We start from the raw sequence: 14,029 nt of genomic DNA, 5'->3' as shown, positions 1-14,029 counted from the left end.
AGAAGAGGCAGCACTGCTTCCTCCAACCCCAGGGACAAGGGCTGAGGCATCAGGAAATACTTTTAAGAGTTTTGAACTAGGTAAATCACTCTTTTACTCCAAGGTGCCAGACAGAGCTCCCTCTCCGAAGTCCTCTGATCCTGTTGTGGTTTGAATGCAGGACTTGGCCAATTGGAATGAGACTCTCAATCTGAATTTTGACAAATCTGCACTTGCAACAAGAGACCCAAAGTGTTGCCCCTGCAGCTCTGACAGCTTAGATGGCCCTGACATCCTTCACCCAAGCAAGAACTGCCAAGAGCCTGGAGCAGGTCTTCCTCCACTGGCCCAAAGGGCAGCCCTCACCAGTCACTGACCCCAGCAATGCTGAAAACTCAGTCAAAGACAAAATTGCTCTCCAATTTCTCTGGGTTTCACTCTTTTTCACTAGGCTGATGAAGACACTCAGCCCTTGTGGTTATACCCAGGTGGCAAATTTCCAGGATCCCATTTAACACAGACCCACCAATCATTTCAGACACTGTTCAGATCACAGCCCTCACCACCTTAGCAGCCAGGGGCTGAGTGGAATACAAATGTGGTATTTTTGGGGTCCCCTGTGGCAGGAAGGAAATGATGTGGCTCCATGTTCTTAGAAGGCTAATTTATTATTTTATGTTACTATATTATATTAAAGAATGCTATACTAAACTATACTAAGGAATACAGAAGGGATACAGATAGAAAGCTTAACAAGATACTCATTAAAAACCCGTGACTCTCCAGAGTCCTGACACAGCCTGACTGTGATTAAGTAAAAACAATTCACATGTTGGATAAACAATCTCCAATCACATTCCAAAGCAGCAAAACACAGGAGAAGCAAATGAGATAATATTGTTTTTCTTTTTCTCTGAGGCTTCTCAGCTTCCCAGGAGAAGAAATCCTGGTGAAGGGATTTTTCCAGAAAATATGACAGTGACATACAAACAGATGGAAAACAAGGGCAGGCAACGCATGAGAGACCAGCCAGGACAGGCTGACAGAGAGCTCCAATCACTTCCTTCCCTCTTAACACCCAAAATTCCCACTGGGGCACTCACCACTGTGGTCCCCCTGATAGTAAAAGATTTTAAAATCATAGAAAATTTGGGGAGTTAGAAAAAGCTAGGCTTAGCAGGCCCTGGGAAATAGGCCTTGTATTTACTAGATCATGTGAAACTGCCCCTGTGTAGTCAGTATATGATAAATGATATAATGGTTAGATGTGATTAGATATAATTATTATTTATAGAATCATAAGAAACTATGTTAGGGGTTTGAGGGGGATCACGAGAAACCCATGCTTGGATGAAACCAATGTATACAATAGAACAATGAAAGTTTAATAATTAATATGTAAGTTATATAAGGATAGACTATAAAACATGTTCAGCTAGAAACCATGTCGGAGTCAGATGTGGGTCTGTACCCCTGGCACCCAGAGTTCTTCAATAAAAGCGTCTGCATGTAATCCTTCTGTGATTATGTGTTCCTGAATGCTAACATATTGGAATAATTACCAGTATATCCAGATGGGACTTGTCCGGGCTTGACTGGCCTCTGCTGCTTGATCAGAGGTGGCAACTGCGGTGTTTTCACCTCAGAGACACCTCTGGCTATGGTGGATGCTGCAGCTGGCACTGGAGACAAGCCCAGACAGGCAGGAGCTCCGTTTTACCTCTGTGCAGATGCTTTAAGGGGAGGTGAAGGAAAGGAGTCGGTTCTGCTAGAGGGTTTCGATCCAGAGTTTTATTCCTACCTGCAAGCCTCTGAATCCTGTAACAGCTCTAACAGAACCTCACGAACTGCCTGGTTGCCGGCTCTGTTAATCCCAGGGAGAGCGGGAGGGAGGGAGTAGGGGTCTCACCAACCAGGTGCAGGGCGGGCAGGTCGCAGGTGCAATGGACAGCTGGGTGGGCCAATGGCCCCCAGGGATGCAGAGCATCCTTTGAACTCTGCCAATCACATGACACCCGTCTGGAATGCCAGGTTTGACAGACAGCACTCAGCAGGGGTCAGGGTGGGGGAAGGAGAGGTGATTGGCACCTGGGAAGGATCGGGATACCTGAGACAAACTATGACATCACACCACAACACTAACCCCCCCTCTGGCACTGTGCCAGCTGCACAGCCTGTGGCCCTGAGATGGGGACTCAGAGTACCCAGGGGCTGCCCCAAAGGGATCCTGCCCTGGCTTCCTACTGGCTTTTCCCCCATGGAGCCCCAGGTTTTTTCCCATTTTTACCCACTGATATTGTTGTGACCCCAAACCACTCAGTTTGGGAGAAACTGAGGGAAGCAGGAGTGCCCGGACACAGGGTGCAACAGAGACCTGAAACTCAAATTAATCAATCCTTCTCTTTCTTTGCCTCTGTGGACTGCTGCTGAAACTCCCCTAGGGCTTTTCTACTCTTCTTAAGCCTCTCTCATATTCCTGGAAAGCTATGGCAGCTGGAAACATGCCAGCCTTCCCACAAAAGCACAGAAATGCAGGCTGCACCACAAGTAAAGACAGGGCAATCTTTGTTTTGAAACAAGAAAACAAGCTGGTCAGGAGTTGAGAAACCTATTTCAGGGTTAAAGCAAACTTCACACTCATACCAGTGGTGCCTTATTTGGTGATGAAAAATGCAGATATGTATGAGGCTTTGGAAAGCAGCTGCCCAGAGCAAGCTGCAGAGCCCAGAGGGGTGGCATCTGAGCCAGAGGGGCTGTGACAAATGAGGGCTGTCACAATGGCACGCAGAGTCATGGAAAGTTCCTGCCTGAAAACGCCTGTGGTCAATTTGCTGCTTCCAGTCTGTGCCTCAGACATTACCACAAGTCCCCAGGGCTGGGCTTAGGCAGAGGAAGTGAGGCCCCCAGTGAAGCACATGATAGTCCCTGTAATCATTTGAACAGATATTTTGGATTAAGAAACTGGCAGGGAGTCAAACCCTGCACCTCCGCACCCCGGCCCAATGGAAACTCAAAGGCAGAAATGAACTTGGTGTATTTTGGGCTGTGGCATTGCCAGTGTGAAGCCTGCCAGATACTCATGTTCTAAAGACACCAGAGAAGGGAAGTAAGGGCAAAAAGGCAGGTAAGAGTCACACCCTGTTCCTTAGAACCATTTAGACTGGAAAAGAGCTCTGACATCCTGGAGTCCAACCACGAACCCAACACTGCCAGGCCCACCACTAAACCACGTCCCTGTGTCCCTCCATAAATTTAGTGTGGAAGCAGAGCACAACTGCTTCCACACTAAATTTATTTCCATACCTCCCTAACAGACTGTGAGGAGGGAGATAGAAAACAGAAAAGGAAGGATGACAACAACATACAGTGGGCATCCTGTCAATTTGCACACTGGTTGCAAAATCCCATTCCGAGAGCTGAGGCTGCTTTTGAGAAGTGTGAGAAGTTAGGAAGAGAATGAGCCCAAATCTGGTTGTAATTGAATATTCTGCTCTGCTTAGCCCGAGTCTTTTTTTTTTTTTTTTAACTGGGAGCAACAAGGCTAAACACTGGCTGAACAAAAACTGCTGGGGAACTGTTGTAGGCAAAATACAATTGAGATGCAGCCATAAATATTCTTGTAAGTAGAGAGAGAGAGCCTTAATTTAAGGCAGTGATTTCAATTCAAACAGTGATTTCATTGCTCCCAAACCTGGCTGAGGCTGGTGGGACCTGCAGAATGAAATGCTGCTTGCTGCCTCCTGCCATGGCTCCTCCAGCCCTGCGCAGGGCTTGTGGCATCACTGGCATGCTGGCACAGGGCTGCAGTGCCAGGGCTCTCTCTCTGGCAGAGTATTTACAAATAACACCACAGAAAGGCAGATTTATAGTCCCTTGCAGTTTATTTACAAATAACACCATGGAAAAGCAGATTTACAGTCCCTGACCACTGCCCTCCAGTGCTGCCCCTTAACAGTGGGTCACACAGGCAACTGGATCCATGCTTAATGTAACATGACCTCATGGATATAAAATACATGTAACACTAGCTGGACTCAGGGTGGAGTCCAGCCTGTTCAATATTCAGAAGCATTCAGCTCCAGACCCTTTTTGGTCCTGTATGACTCTGCCCTTGTGTGGTCATTCCCATTTAAACCCTGCATTTGTTGAAGTAACTGCCAAATTCTGCATCCCAGGACTGACATTTTCTGCCCCAAGCTCTATCTGTGGTAGCAATAATAGCTCTGTGTTTGATCAAAAGCTCTCCCCACACAGGCCAAGTCCTTAAATGATTTCCTTTGGAAGGAGTTTGTGGAAAGTACCTTGTGTCCTTGACATCAGTCGTGTGAAATCACCACCAAGTCCGGCAGGAAACCTCCTCAGGCTGCAGGGGTGACACCTGAAAGTCACCCCGAGGCTCCCCTTTCCCACAGATTTTTCCCTAAAAAAAGGGGAGCCCTGAGGCTCCCCTTTCTCTAAAGCTGCCCCCAAAGGGTGCCCTGGAGGCCAGGCAGCCCTGCCAGGGGCCAGCCCCGAGCAGGCAGCTCCACACAGATAATTAATTTTGGTTTTACGCAGCCAGAAGAGCTGAGGTTTCATCTAGAGGTTGGGAAGAGGCAGAGAAGAACCAAGAGTAAAGTTTATATAGTTCATTTTTTATGCATTCCATCCCCAGAAAGGGAGTGCAGAAGAGCTTGCAGAGATCTCTCAGTGACATCTTTGTGACATCAGAATTTCTATTCTAAATAAACACCAATGAAGAACACTTTTTCCTATTAAAAGAAAAGAATGTGCAGAATGTAAAAATAGAAACAACTTTCTTAAAATATTTCTTTTAGTTTTTTTTTTTTTTTTGTTTACATTTGTTTTTTACTTCTCAAGCCTATTTGCTTTTTTAAAACTTTTTTTTTTTTTGCCTTCTCCACACAACGCTTCAACCACAGTTTGGTTCCCACAATACAGAACTCAAAAAGCAGGTGAGAATAAATACAGAACAGGAAAAGCTAAAATTTATTTCAGGAAGTCCTTGAAAAAAGCAGGTAAGAAAAAAATATAGAACAGGAAAAAGCTAAAATTTATTTCAGGAAGACCTTGAAACCCAGCTCATTTCAAACTGCAAGCTGAAAGCCATCCCCAAACCCCCAAGCCTATTCCTACTCTTCCTTGTCCTTGGGTGGTGTCAGGGGGAAGCTGGGGCTGGCATTTGGATCCCATTTGCTGCAAAGACTGTTGTGGCGTCACAGTTTGGAGTGAGTGTGGTTTCACTTTTACTGAAGCGTGAATCACACATCCCCAGGCAGCTGGAAAAATGCCCTGCTGTCATCTGCCTCAGAATGAGCGCCAGATCTCACCTGCTGCCAGGACAGAGCAAGCACAGCACTGGCAGCTCCAGAGACAGCAGCAGGTAGGGTGAGGTTCCTCAGCTTGGCACCTCATCCCTCCATCCCTCATCCAGTGAACTCTGTGCTCCCTGCAGGGTTTTCACCCTTGACCCCTGGCACTGCTATTCCGAGGTGATTTTTGGAGCCCGTTGCCGGTTCCATCTCTCGCCTCCTGGGCCAGGAGCCAGCTGAAAGCTCCCTGCCTCAGTTTCGTGAGGAAGTGCAAACTCGCTGCCTTGGAGCCTGGGCTGATGATGAAACCCTGTGGCTCCTCCTCTTGGCCTTATTAGCATGGGGAAATCACCAGCATAAAATCCTGTCCATGTCCCGCCACGGCAACACGGAGCTCAGGAATCCCGGCAGTGCCTTCCTCGGCCCTGGTGCTGGTGGCATCCTCACCCTCCCCTCCAGCTGTACCGATGTCGGGCATCATGGAGCCACCAGCCATGCTGGAGGGTGGGAGTGCTGCAGAGAAGAGGAGATCCATGTGTCTGCGGGTGGCTTTTCGTGCTCTCGTTCTTGTGTTGATTCTCATCTCAGCCCTGGTTCCCATCGTCTTCTGTTTGCTCCATCACCAGCAGGTAAGGACAAAGCAAAACTCTCAGCTCTGCAGTGTTCATTCCTAATTATTAACAGTGCTGTGTTGATGCTATCAGCTGACTCCGACCTAGTAATTCTCTCCTCTTTCAAGAGTGGTAATGCTTTGGGTTTCCAAGATTTCAGCTGGTAATGTTTTCACCAATCCCTTATTGTCTCACCAATTCCTCGATGTCTTCAGCATTTTCCTCTCATTTCCTTAAGCTTAAAAAAAAAGTCAGGTTTTATTTCTCTGGTTTTTCTTCTCCTGCACCAAACGATGTGCACTGTTCCAATGTGATATCAAGTGGTGATGCTCTGTGGGGACCAGAGAGGCTGAGAAGTCGTGGTAATTCCCCAGGCACAAAGCCTTTTCACACTTGGTTTTTACAATCTAGCATAAAAACCAGTTATTGAACCAAGTTCTGTGTTTCGTGAGCTAATCCCAATGAGTTTTTTCTAACTGTACACACAGTATTAAACAGAAATACTGGGTGAGCCAAGTGATTCACGGGCTGAAAGTCAGCTTCTTATTTTCTGCTTTCCAAACTGTGAATCTGTGTCCTGGAGGAGCCAAGAACTAATTTGGGATGCTGGGTTGATCCCGCTGTAATGTACCTCCCTCCAGTTCCACTTCTTCAGGGGAAGACACAAGGACAAAGCCCCCATCTGTTAAGAGGAAGGGTAGTTTGTTCTCATGGTCGGGGAGCTGCTTGGGGCTTAAAGATGCCAGGAACCCCTCTGAGGACTGATCCTCAGGAAGGCACAGAATTAAAAAAAATAAAATATGAAGTCTGCTAAATTCCCACAAGAGAGATACGTTCTCTGCACCTTACAGCAGGAAAATATAAAAAACCCAAAATAAATTATTTGATTTTAATCCACTTTTAGCCCCAAACCCACAGCTTCCATCACCCATTTGGGAGCTGTGAAGCACCAGCTCTGGGAGCTGCAGTCACAACTGAATCCCCCTGATGGCAATGAGCACATCAATGATCACGTGTGTTCCACTCCTTCCCTCCTTTTATTCAGGAAAGTTTTTCTGTTTACTAACTTTCTGTCAGTAAACTGAAAGTTTCTTTAGTAAGTGAAAGGACTGCTTTCAGTCCTGTTGAGTCCTGGGGAAAGCAGAACAGGGCAGTGGAAGCCTTTCCCTGCAAGGCAGCTGACAGCCTGCCCAGCACTCAGGACAGCTACTTCCTAAGGAAGGAATGAGGTTGTGCTCCAAGAGCAAATTCAAGCATTTCTGAGCTTGCATTCACTCAGATGTGAGAGGTGAGGCAGAAGCAGGGCCCTGTGTCTTTAAGCTGATCCCAAATCTGCTTTTTGTGGGCTCTGCCAGAGGGAGAGCGGAGCTGCTGTGCAGGAAGAGCAGGAGCTCCACGAGCAAAGCCCAAGCTGTGAGTCATGGGGACAGACTGAAATCTCTTGCCATGGACAGTTTCCCACCCATGAAGACACCCTGGGCTGGAAAGGCACTGCAGAGCTGACTGCTGGATCAGAAAGCCTGTGGCCCTGAGCTCAGCATGTGCAGCACTCACAGGGAACGAGGCTTCAAAGCAGCAGCTGTCCTGCCTGCTCTGCCTGCCTGGTGTGGTAGTGATGATTTTATTTGCCAGAGTCATTCCACACTCTGCCCAGAGGGAATTAATGGGTTTAATGAGGGTGAGTTAGCACAAGGCTGTGCAGCTTCCCACATTTATGCACTGGCTTTAAATCAAGTCCTTGTCCACAGAGCCATCGCTTGTGAGCATCCTCAAGAGCTGGGTCCAGGCATGGAATTAAATCCTGTCACCCAAGAGGAATGTAGGACTTTTACCAGGTCTGCTGTAGGTCACTGCTGATTGGTTGTCTTTTTTTTTTTTTTCAAATTTTGTGAAAATACCACCTAAATGTATATGAAAAAAATTGACCTATTTTAAACATTTCAAAACTTTGTTGGAAAACATCTGGTTGTTCATAACAAAACAGTGCTTGTGTTTGTAATGGTGGATAGAAAAAATAACTTTTCTTCCTGGGAGAATTCTTTTGTGCTCTTGTGATGATAATGCTCCTCTAGTGAGCTCACTGATAAATGGAAAATCACAGGAGAAAACACTGACCAAGCCCTGCCTCTCTCCACAGGCACCGGGGTCATGCTGGGCACATGGATCTTGTAAGTATGGAGATTCTAGAGCTGCTTTCTGGCTTGTGCTGTGACACAAGCTGGCTGTGCCATAGGCCTGGTGTGTTTAAGGACGGGGTCAGCACTGACAGAGCCCCCAGAGCACTGTGACAAACAGAGCTGCCCAGCTCTGCACCCAGGGCTGGCAGCCAGCAGCTGCCTCTCTCTGTGTGAGTCACCTGCACCTCCCCAAAAATGGCCTGTGAAACCCACTGTGATGCCTTAAATCTGAGCTTTCACATTTCCCAGATTCTGCACTGCATTAGTTTATAACTCTGAACTTCATATAAAGTGTTGGCAAGTTCTCCTCACAGCTCAGTCACTCAGAACAATCCTTTTCCAGCCCCAGGACCAAGGGCACCACTGCAGCCTCAGGCCCAAAAAGTGCAAAAACCAGGGAATTGAGGAGAGCAGACTGGGAGGATGGGACTGCATCACAGGAGCTGGAATTGGACAATGAACCCCAAGATGGAAATGGACCAAAACTTATAAAAGTGTGAGAACTCGTGACTCAGGGTCCATCTTGGGTGTAGCCATGGCTGGGCTCTTGTGCTGCCCAAGGTGGATCCTGTGAAGGCCTTTAATAAATCCCTACTTTATTCCTTTAATAAATCCCTACTTTATTCCTTTAATAAACCCCTACTTTATTCCTTTAACTCTGCCCAGCCTCTGCTCCAGGGAGCCTCTCAAGGCTCATCCCTTTTACAGCTGCTGGGTGCTAATCACCAGCTCTCCAAGCAAACCCCAGGGCAGCTCTAAAGTAATGCCCTGCAGAGAGGTTTAATTAATCCAATGAAAAACTTCTGCACACATAGAATTTCAGCTAATGACTGTTTCCCTCCTGAAGGGCTCTAACCACAGCAGCCAGCAGGATTAATGTCATCCTCATCATCCTCAGATCCAGCTGAAATTCCACCTAGGAGTTTTTTGTTATGAGACCAGCTCAGACCCAGCCCTCAGTGTTGGAGATCCCCAGGGTGCTTTCCACAGCTAAGCTGTCCTGGCAGGGAGCACCTCCAAGCCACCCATGGCCACATACGTCCTTCACAGCCTCTCCTGGCAGATTGAGACCCCTTCCTAACATTTCTTAGAAGTCAGTAAACTCAAAAAAAATGGTCAGTAATAATTAAAATAACAGCAAGTAGAATAACAAGTAAATAATAATTGTTAGAAAGTCAAGAAGTGAATGGGGAGTGGGAGAATGGGAAGCAGTGATAAAACAAGCTGATGTACAGAACAAGGTGACATAATTCCTCTGACATAATTCCTCACCACACTATTCTGTCTGTGCTTTCCTCAGTGAACGAGTCTTCTTTACAAGACCCATATGTGTTGATCTGGAACTGGGAATTACGGCACTGCAAGGGGATTGTGCAGGGCCAAGGGCAGTACCTCATCATCCAGCAGACTGGCAAATACTTCATCTATGCTCAGCTCTACCGCAAGGAGACCCTCAAGGAGCCTTTCACAATGATGCTTTACAAAAACAAAATAATCCCCCTCAACAACGCTGTGGGGCCTGAGAATGGCACAGTCAACTTTGCCAGGCCCTTTCTCCTGCAGAAGGGAGACAGACTGCACTGTAAGAAAAACGACAAGAAGAAATACAGCCTGCTGGAGAATCAGACTTACTGGGGCCTGTTTAAAATGTAGCAGGACTGCTCCGAGCCAGCTCCTCCCTTATTTCCTCCAGGAAACCTTAGGTCGTGGATGAAGAATCTGGAATGTCTCTTTGGGTGAAATTCAGCTGGCTGGAATACGTGCCACAGTAAGCTGGTGTCCTGCAGTGACAGTGAACAGCAAACTTTGGTGGTGATGGATGGCTGCTGATGGACACAAAGCATGAGCAGAAGATGGAGGAAGAAAACCCCTTGATGAGTTGTGGGGTTGACTCTGAGATCCTGGAAAAACAAGTCCCTATACTCAGCCTGTTCTGAGCTGGGGAGGAGCTCTACTCTGCAGCTGGCTGCATTTCAGAGCTGGGTCCCTTGGTCAGTCCCCCGGGTCCCACCAACAAGAGGTGCTACATAAAGATATTTTATATCCTTCCCGCACAACCTGCCAGTGAAGCAACCTGTCCACAGCAGAGGGACAAAATTATTCAGAAACAGCACAAGAAAAGCTCCTCAGCCCCCTCCACGGCCTTGCCACTAGCAAGGGAAGCACACCAGGGAAGCTCCGTCTCCATGGGCAGGTCAGAGCACTGGGAGCTTCCCAGGGAAGCACAAGCACATCCAAGGCAGCTCCATGGCACGGCGCAGACAGCCCAGCACAGGAGAGATCCACAGGGAGCCTGGGATGCAGCCCAGGGGGATGGATCACTGCTGGCTGGGCAGCACAAAGCTGCTGAGTGTCACAGAGGATGTGGAGGAGAGCTAATGGTGGAGGAGAGTGAGCACAGAGGGGAGACAAGAGGATAGAGGCTCGGAGAACTGTTCCCAGAATTTTCTTTGCTGTGCTGTGTAGTGGGCAGGGCAGGGCAGACACGGTCCTGCCATGAAATGGGGAAGGGTTGAGCATCCCCCCTTCCCACAGACACAGCTGTGCCATGCAGCACAAAGCACTGCCAGCAGCACAGCAGGGAAGCGTGAGCGGGGAGGGAAGTAGGGCACCCCTGCCCTGCTCGCTGCAGGCTCTCTCTGCTGTGCCCACACAAATGGTCACCTGCAGATCACAGCACACCTCAGAACCTCAGCAAAGGCCAGGTGCTCTCAGAAGAGCAGGGGGCTGTGGCTGCAGGACAGCCCAGCTGCCTCACAGCCTTTTCCCTCCTCTCCCTTGCCTGGGCAGGCTCTCCCAGGGGCTCTGGCTTTGGCTTTCCTGCCCCCCAGACCTTCATGGGTGACTACTCCCACCACTAGTCTCACCACCATGGATTTTCATGGGAAGCAAAGCAACTGAGAAGTTGGATGGAAAGAAATGATTACTTGGGGTGGACTGAGGCAGTTAGGAGTGCTATTTGCTCTTATAATTTTATATTCTATGTATTGTAACTTCAGAGAATGTAAAGTCAAGTTTTTGCAGCTGTGTCTGCAGTCCTGTGTTCAGTTTCATACAAGACATTACCAATTAAAATTATACTTTGGTTCTTATATTGCTTTGTTGATTCCTTAATTTAAAATTAAAACTAAAAAAAAAAAAAGAAAAAAAAAACAAACAAAAAACACCCTTAAAAACCACAAGTGTGTCTCAGTTCTTTGATACAGGCTGAAAAAATAACTGACTGACACATTTTTCTACCCTTTATCTGCTTTCACTAAAGGACCTCCTCTCCTCTGAGAGGCTGGCAGTGTCAGCACACAGTGAGACCAGTTTGCACTGCACAGTCCTAGGGCAGAGCTCAGGTGTCCTCCCAGCACACAGGGCAGCTCCATGCACCCCCCACCCTCCCCAGTTACTTCTGAGGAAAAGCAAGCCCAGAAGGGTCTGCTGGGGATGAAGAACTTCTTGTTCTGCACATCAGACCTGCAAAATCCAGACCCTGCAACAGCTGGCATGAAGATCTGGCTCCAAGACCCCAGTGATCAGCTCAGTCCAAGGAGAGGAAAATCCTTGCAGTGCCCAGTTCCTCCTCTCTCACTTCATGAGGAAAGGATCCTGCCGGCAGCAGAGCTGGAAGCAGCATCCTGTGCTTGCAGGCAGAGACAGCTGAGTCCTTCCTGGGCTGAGAACAGCCCTGAGCACCCCAGGGCCCACAGCCCAACCAGGGAGCTCCAGGATCTGCAGGGACAGGGCACACAGAGGCCCCTTGGAGGACTCTGGCAGGGACAGGACAGTCCAGGCTGCAGGGCCACCAACCTGGAGGGTCTGGGCCACCAACCTGGGAGGTCTGTGTCACCAACCTCACCTGTGGCAATGTGCCTCTGGGGGCTCACCAAATGTGGAATTTTTCTTCACCCGGGGTACCAAATGTGGTGGTGTTTGCAGGGGTCCCAGGACGAGGGAAGAGATGAGATTCTTGACTCCATGATTCAGAATGCTGATTTATTATTTTTATATTAAAATAAAATGATATATTAAAACTATACTAAAATAATAGAAGAAAGGATTTCATCAGAAGGCTAACAAGGAATAGAAAGGAATGGAGTTATAATAAAATCTTGTGACTGACCAGACAGTCCAAGACAGCTGGACTGTGATTGGTCATTAATTAAAAACAACCACATGGACCAATCCAAGATGCACCTGTTGCATTCTACAGCAGCAGAGAATTATTTTCTTTTCCTCTGAGGCTTCTCAGCTTCTCAGGAGAAAAATCCTATTGAAAGGATTTTTCATAAAATATGTCCATGACACTCACCAACCTGGTGGGTCTGGGTCACAGCCTGTGGCTGCTGAGCCACCAGCCTGCCTGGGTCTGGGCCACCAACCTGGTGGGTCAGGGCCACAGCCCGTGGCCAGCTGTGCCAGGATGTCAATGGTTAAATGCTCCAGAAGCTGCCTTGGTGCAGAGCATGCAGCTTTACCCAAGTGCTCTTCCAGCAGGACCTGAATCCACCAGAGCTCCTCTCCTCAGCTACCCAGTCCCAGGCTCTGTCTCCTGCCTTTATTCTCCTGCTGGACCCCCACAGCTCCTTCTTTCTCCCTCTCCCTCCCAAAAGGCAGTAACCCCTCCCTTTGTGCCTCCCTGGAGCAGCATCAGCCTGCTGTTCTGGGTCCATCAGCTGCAGAGCTCTCCTGGGGACAGCCAGGAACCCACCAGTGCTGCTGACACAGCAGCACATCTCCAGCTCCTTTCAGCCACTGTGCATCTCATCCTTGTCCCAGCTTCCCTCCAGGGAAAGGGAAATCATCTTTTCAGTCCCATGGAGGGTGCTAAACATCTGTATGGAAGCCTCTATCCAACTCAAAAGTCATTATTAGTCTTGTTCATTAAGACATTAATGATGCTAAAGCATGCAAAGTACATTAAAAACCTCTTAAACAGCAAATACACCCTGTGGCTGTGAGGGTCAGTGCAGACTGATATATATGGCATTAGTGCTGCTGCAGTGCTCATTCTTTTTCCCAGGGTATGAAGTTACACAGATCTGGCCATCCCAGTGAATAAACAGGTTCTAATCAAATGAGCCATCTGGCAAAACAGCCTGAGAAATTCACTTTTATGGGAATAATCAATAAATCAATAATCAATAATCAATATATCCCACCAAGCCTCCTTTGGGGTCCTCTGTCCCCAGCGGACTCTGGAGAGATTCTGAGGTACCTTGTCCCGTTTTCTCACCACCAGGATTTGAAAGGGAGATCAAATGGTGACTTTGCTCTGCCTGGGAGCTGCAGATGAGGATGTCTTCAGCATGTGGGGAGGCAGCACAGCCTGGCAGGGCTGCCACCACCAAAGAATTTGGTGCTCACTGTTGCTGCCTTCCCCTTGTTCTTTGGAGCAAGTGACAGGAGGCAAAAGGGCAGTTTGGCCTCTGCCACTTGTTCCACTGCCAGGTGGTGCCAAGGTTGTTTCTGTGCACCCCTGGCAGCTGTGACACCCCTCTGCCCTTTCAGGCAGCACCAGCTCCCTCCTGGAGGCTCAGCCTTTGTGCACAGTGCTGGGCAGCCAACACCAGCTGCTTTCAGGTCTGCCCCAGCTTTCAGTGCCATGTGGTGTCAGTGAGGCCTCGCTGCCTTCTCCCAGCACGAGATAAAGGTGCTTCATTGCACAGAGCTAACAGTGGGGTTTGTTCACACATTACCCAGAGGTGGCACAGTCTGTACTGGCTAAAGGGAAATGTTCAACCTGTCACTTCAGCAGGAGACATCAGAATGGGCTGATGGGTCACGCTGGCAGAACAAATATTCCCAAGGTAAATTGATGAAAGGCTGCAAAGGGGCAGATGTGGGAATGCTGCAGCATCCACAGCCTCTCTGTCACTGGCAGCTGCAGCATCAGGTGCCAGAGCAACAGCTGCAAAATTGGAATCTGCACACATGGAGAGCTCCTGCTTGTCCCTGTCCC

General features: G+C 48.4%; 1 protein-coding gene across 2 annotated transcripts; it reads left to right on the top strand.

The window, feature by feature from the left end:
* The first annotated feature begins 5,627 nt into the window (after positions 1-5,627).
* Positions 5,628-11,171, top strand: LOC115483909 (uncharacterized). Of its 2 annotated transcripts, XM_030226606.2 has the most exons (3): positions 5,628-5,920; positions 8,040-8,070; positions 9,380-11,171. In XM_030226606.2, the coding sequence occupies exons 1-3, from the start codon at positions 5,759-5,761 to the stop codon at positions 9,730-9,732; spliced, it is 546 nt and encodes a 181-aa protein (XP_030082466.1). In that variant the 5' UTR covers positions 5,628-5,758; the 3' UTR covers positions 9,733-11,171. The 2 variants fall into 2 exon arrangements, with proteins under 2 accessions (XP_030082466.1, XP_030082465.1); XM_030226605.2 differs by lacking the exon at positions 8,040-8,070.
* The last annotated feature ends 2,858 nt before the right edge of the window (positions 11,172-14,029 follow it).

The sequence above is a fragment of the Serinus canaria genome, chromosome 8 (assembly GCF_022539315.1).
Source record: "Serinus canaria isolate serCan28SL12 chromosome 8, serCan2020, whole genome shotgun sequence".
NCBI lineage: Eukaryota > Metazoa > Chordata > Aves > Passeriformes > Fringillidae > Serinus > Serinus canaria.
The sequence above is the reverse complement of the archived record's forward strand: the minus strand, read 5'-3'. Positions and strand labels throughout refer to the sequence as shown.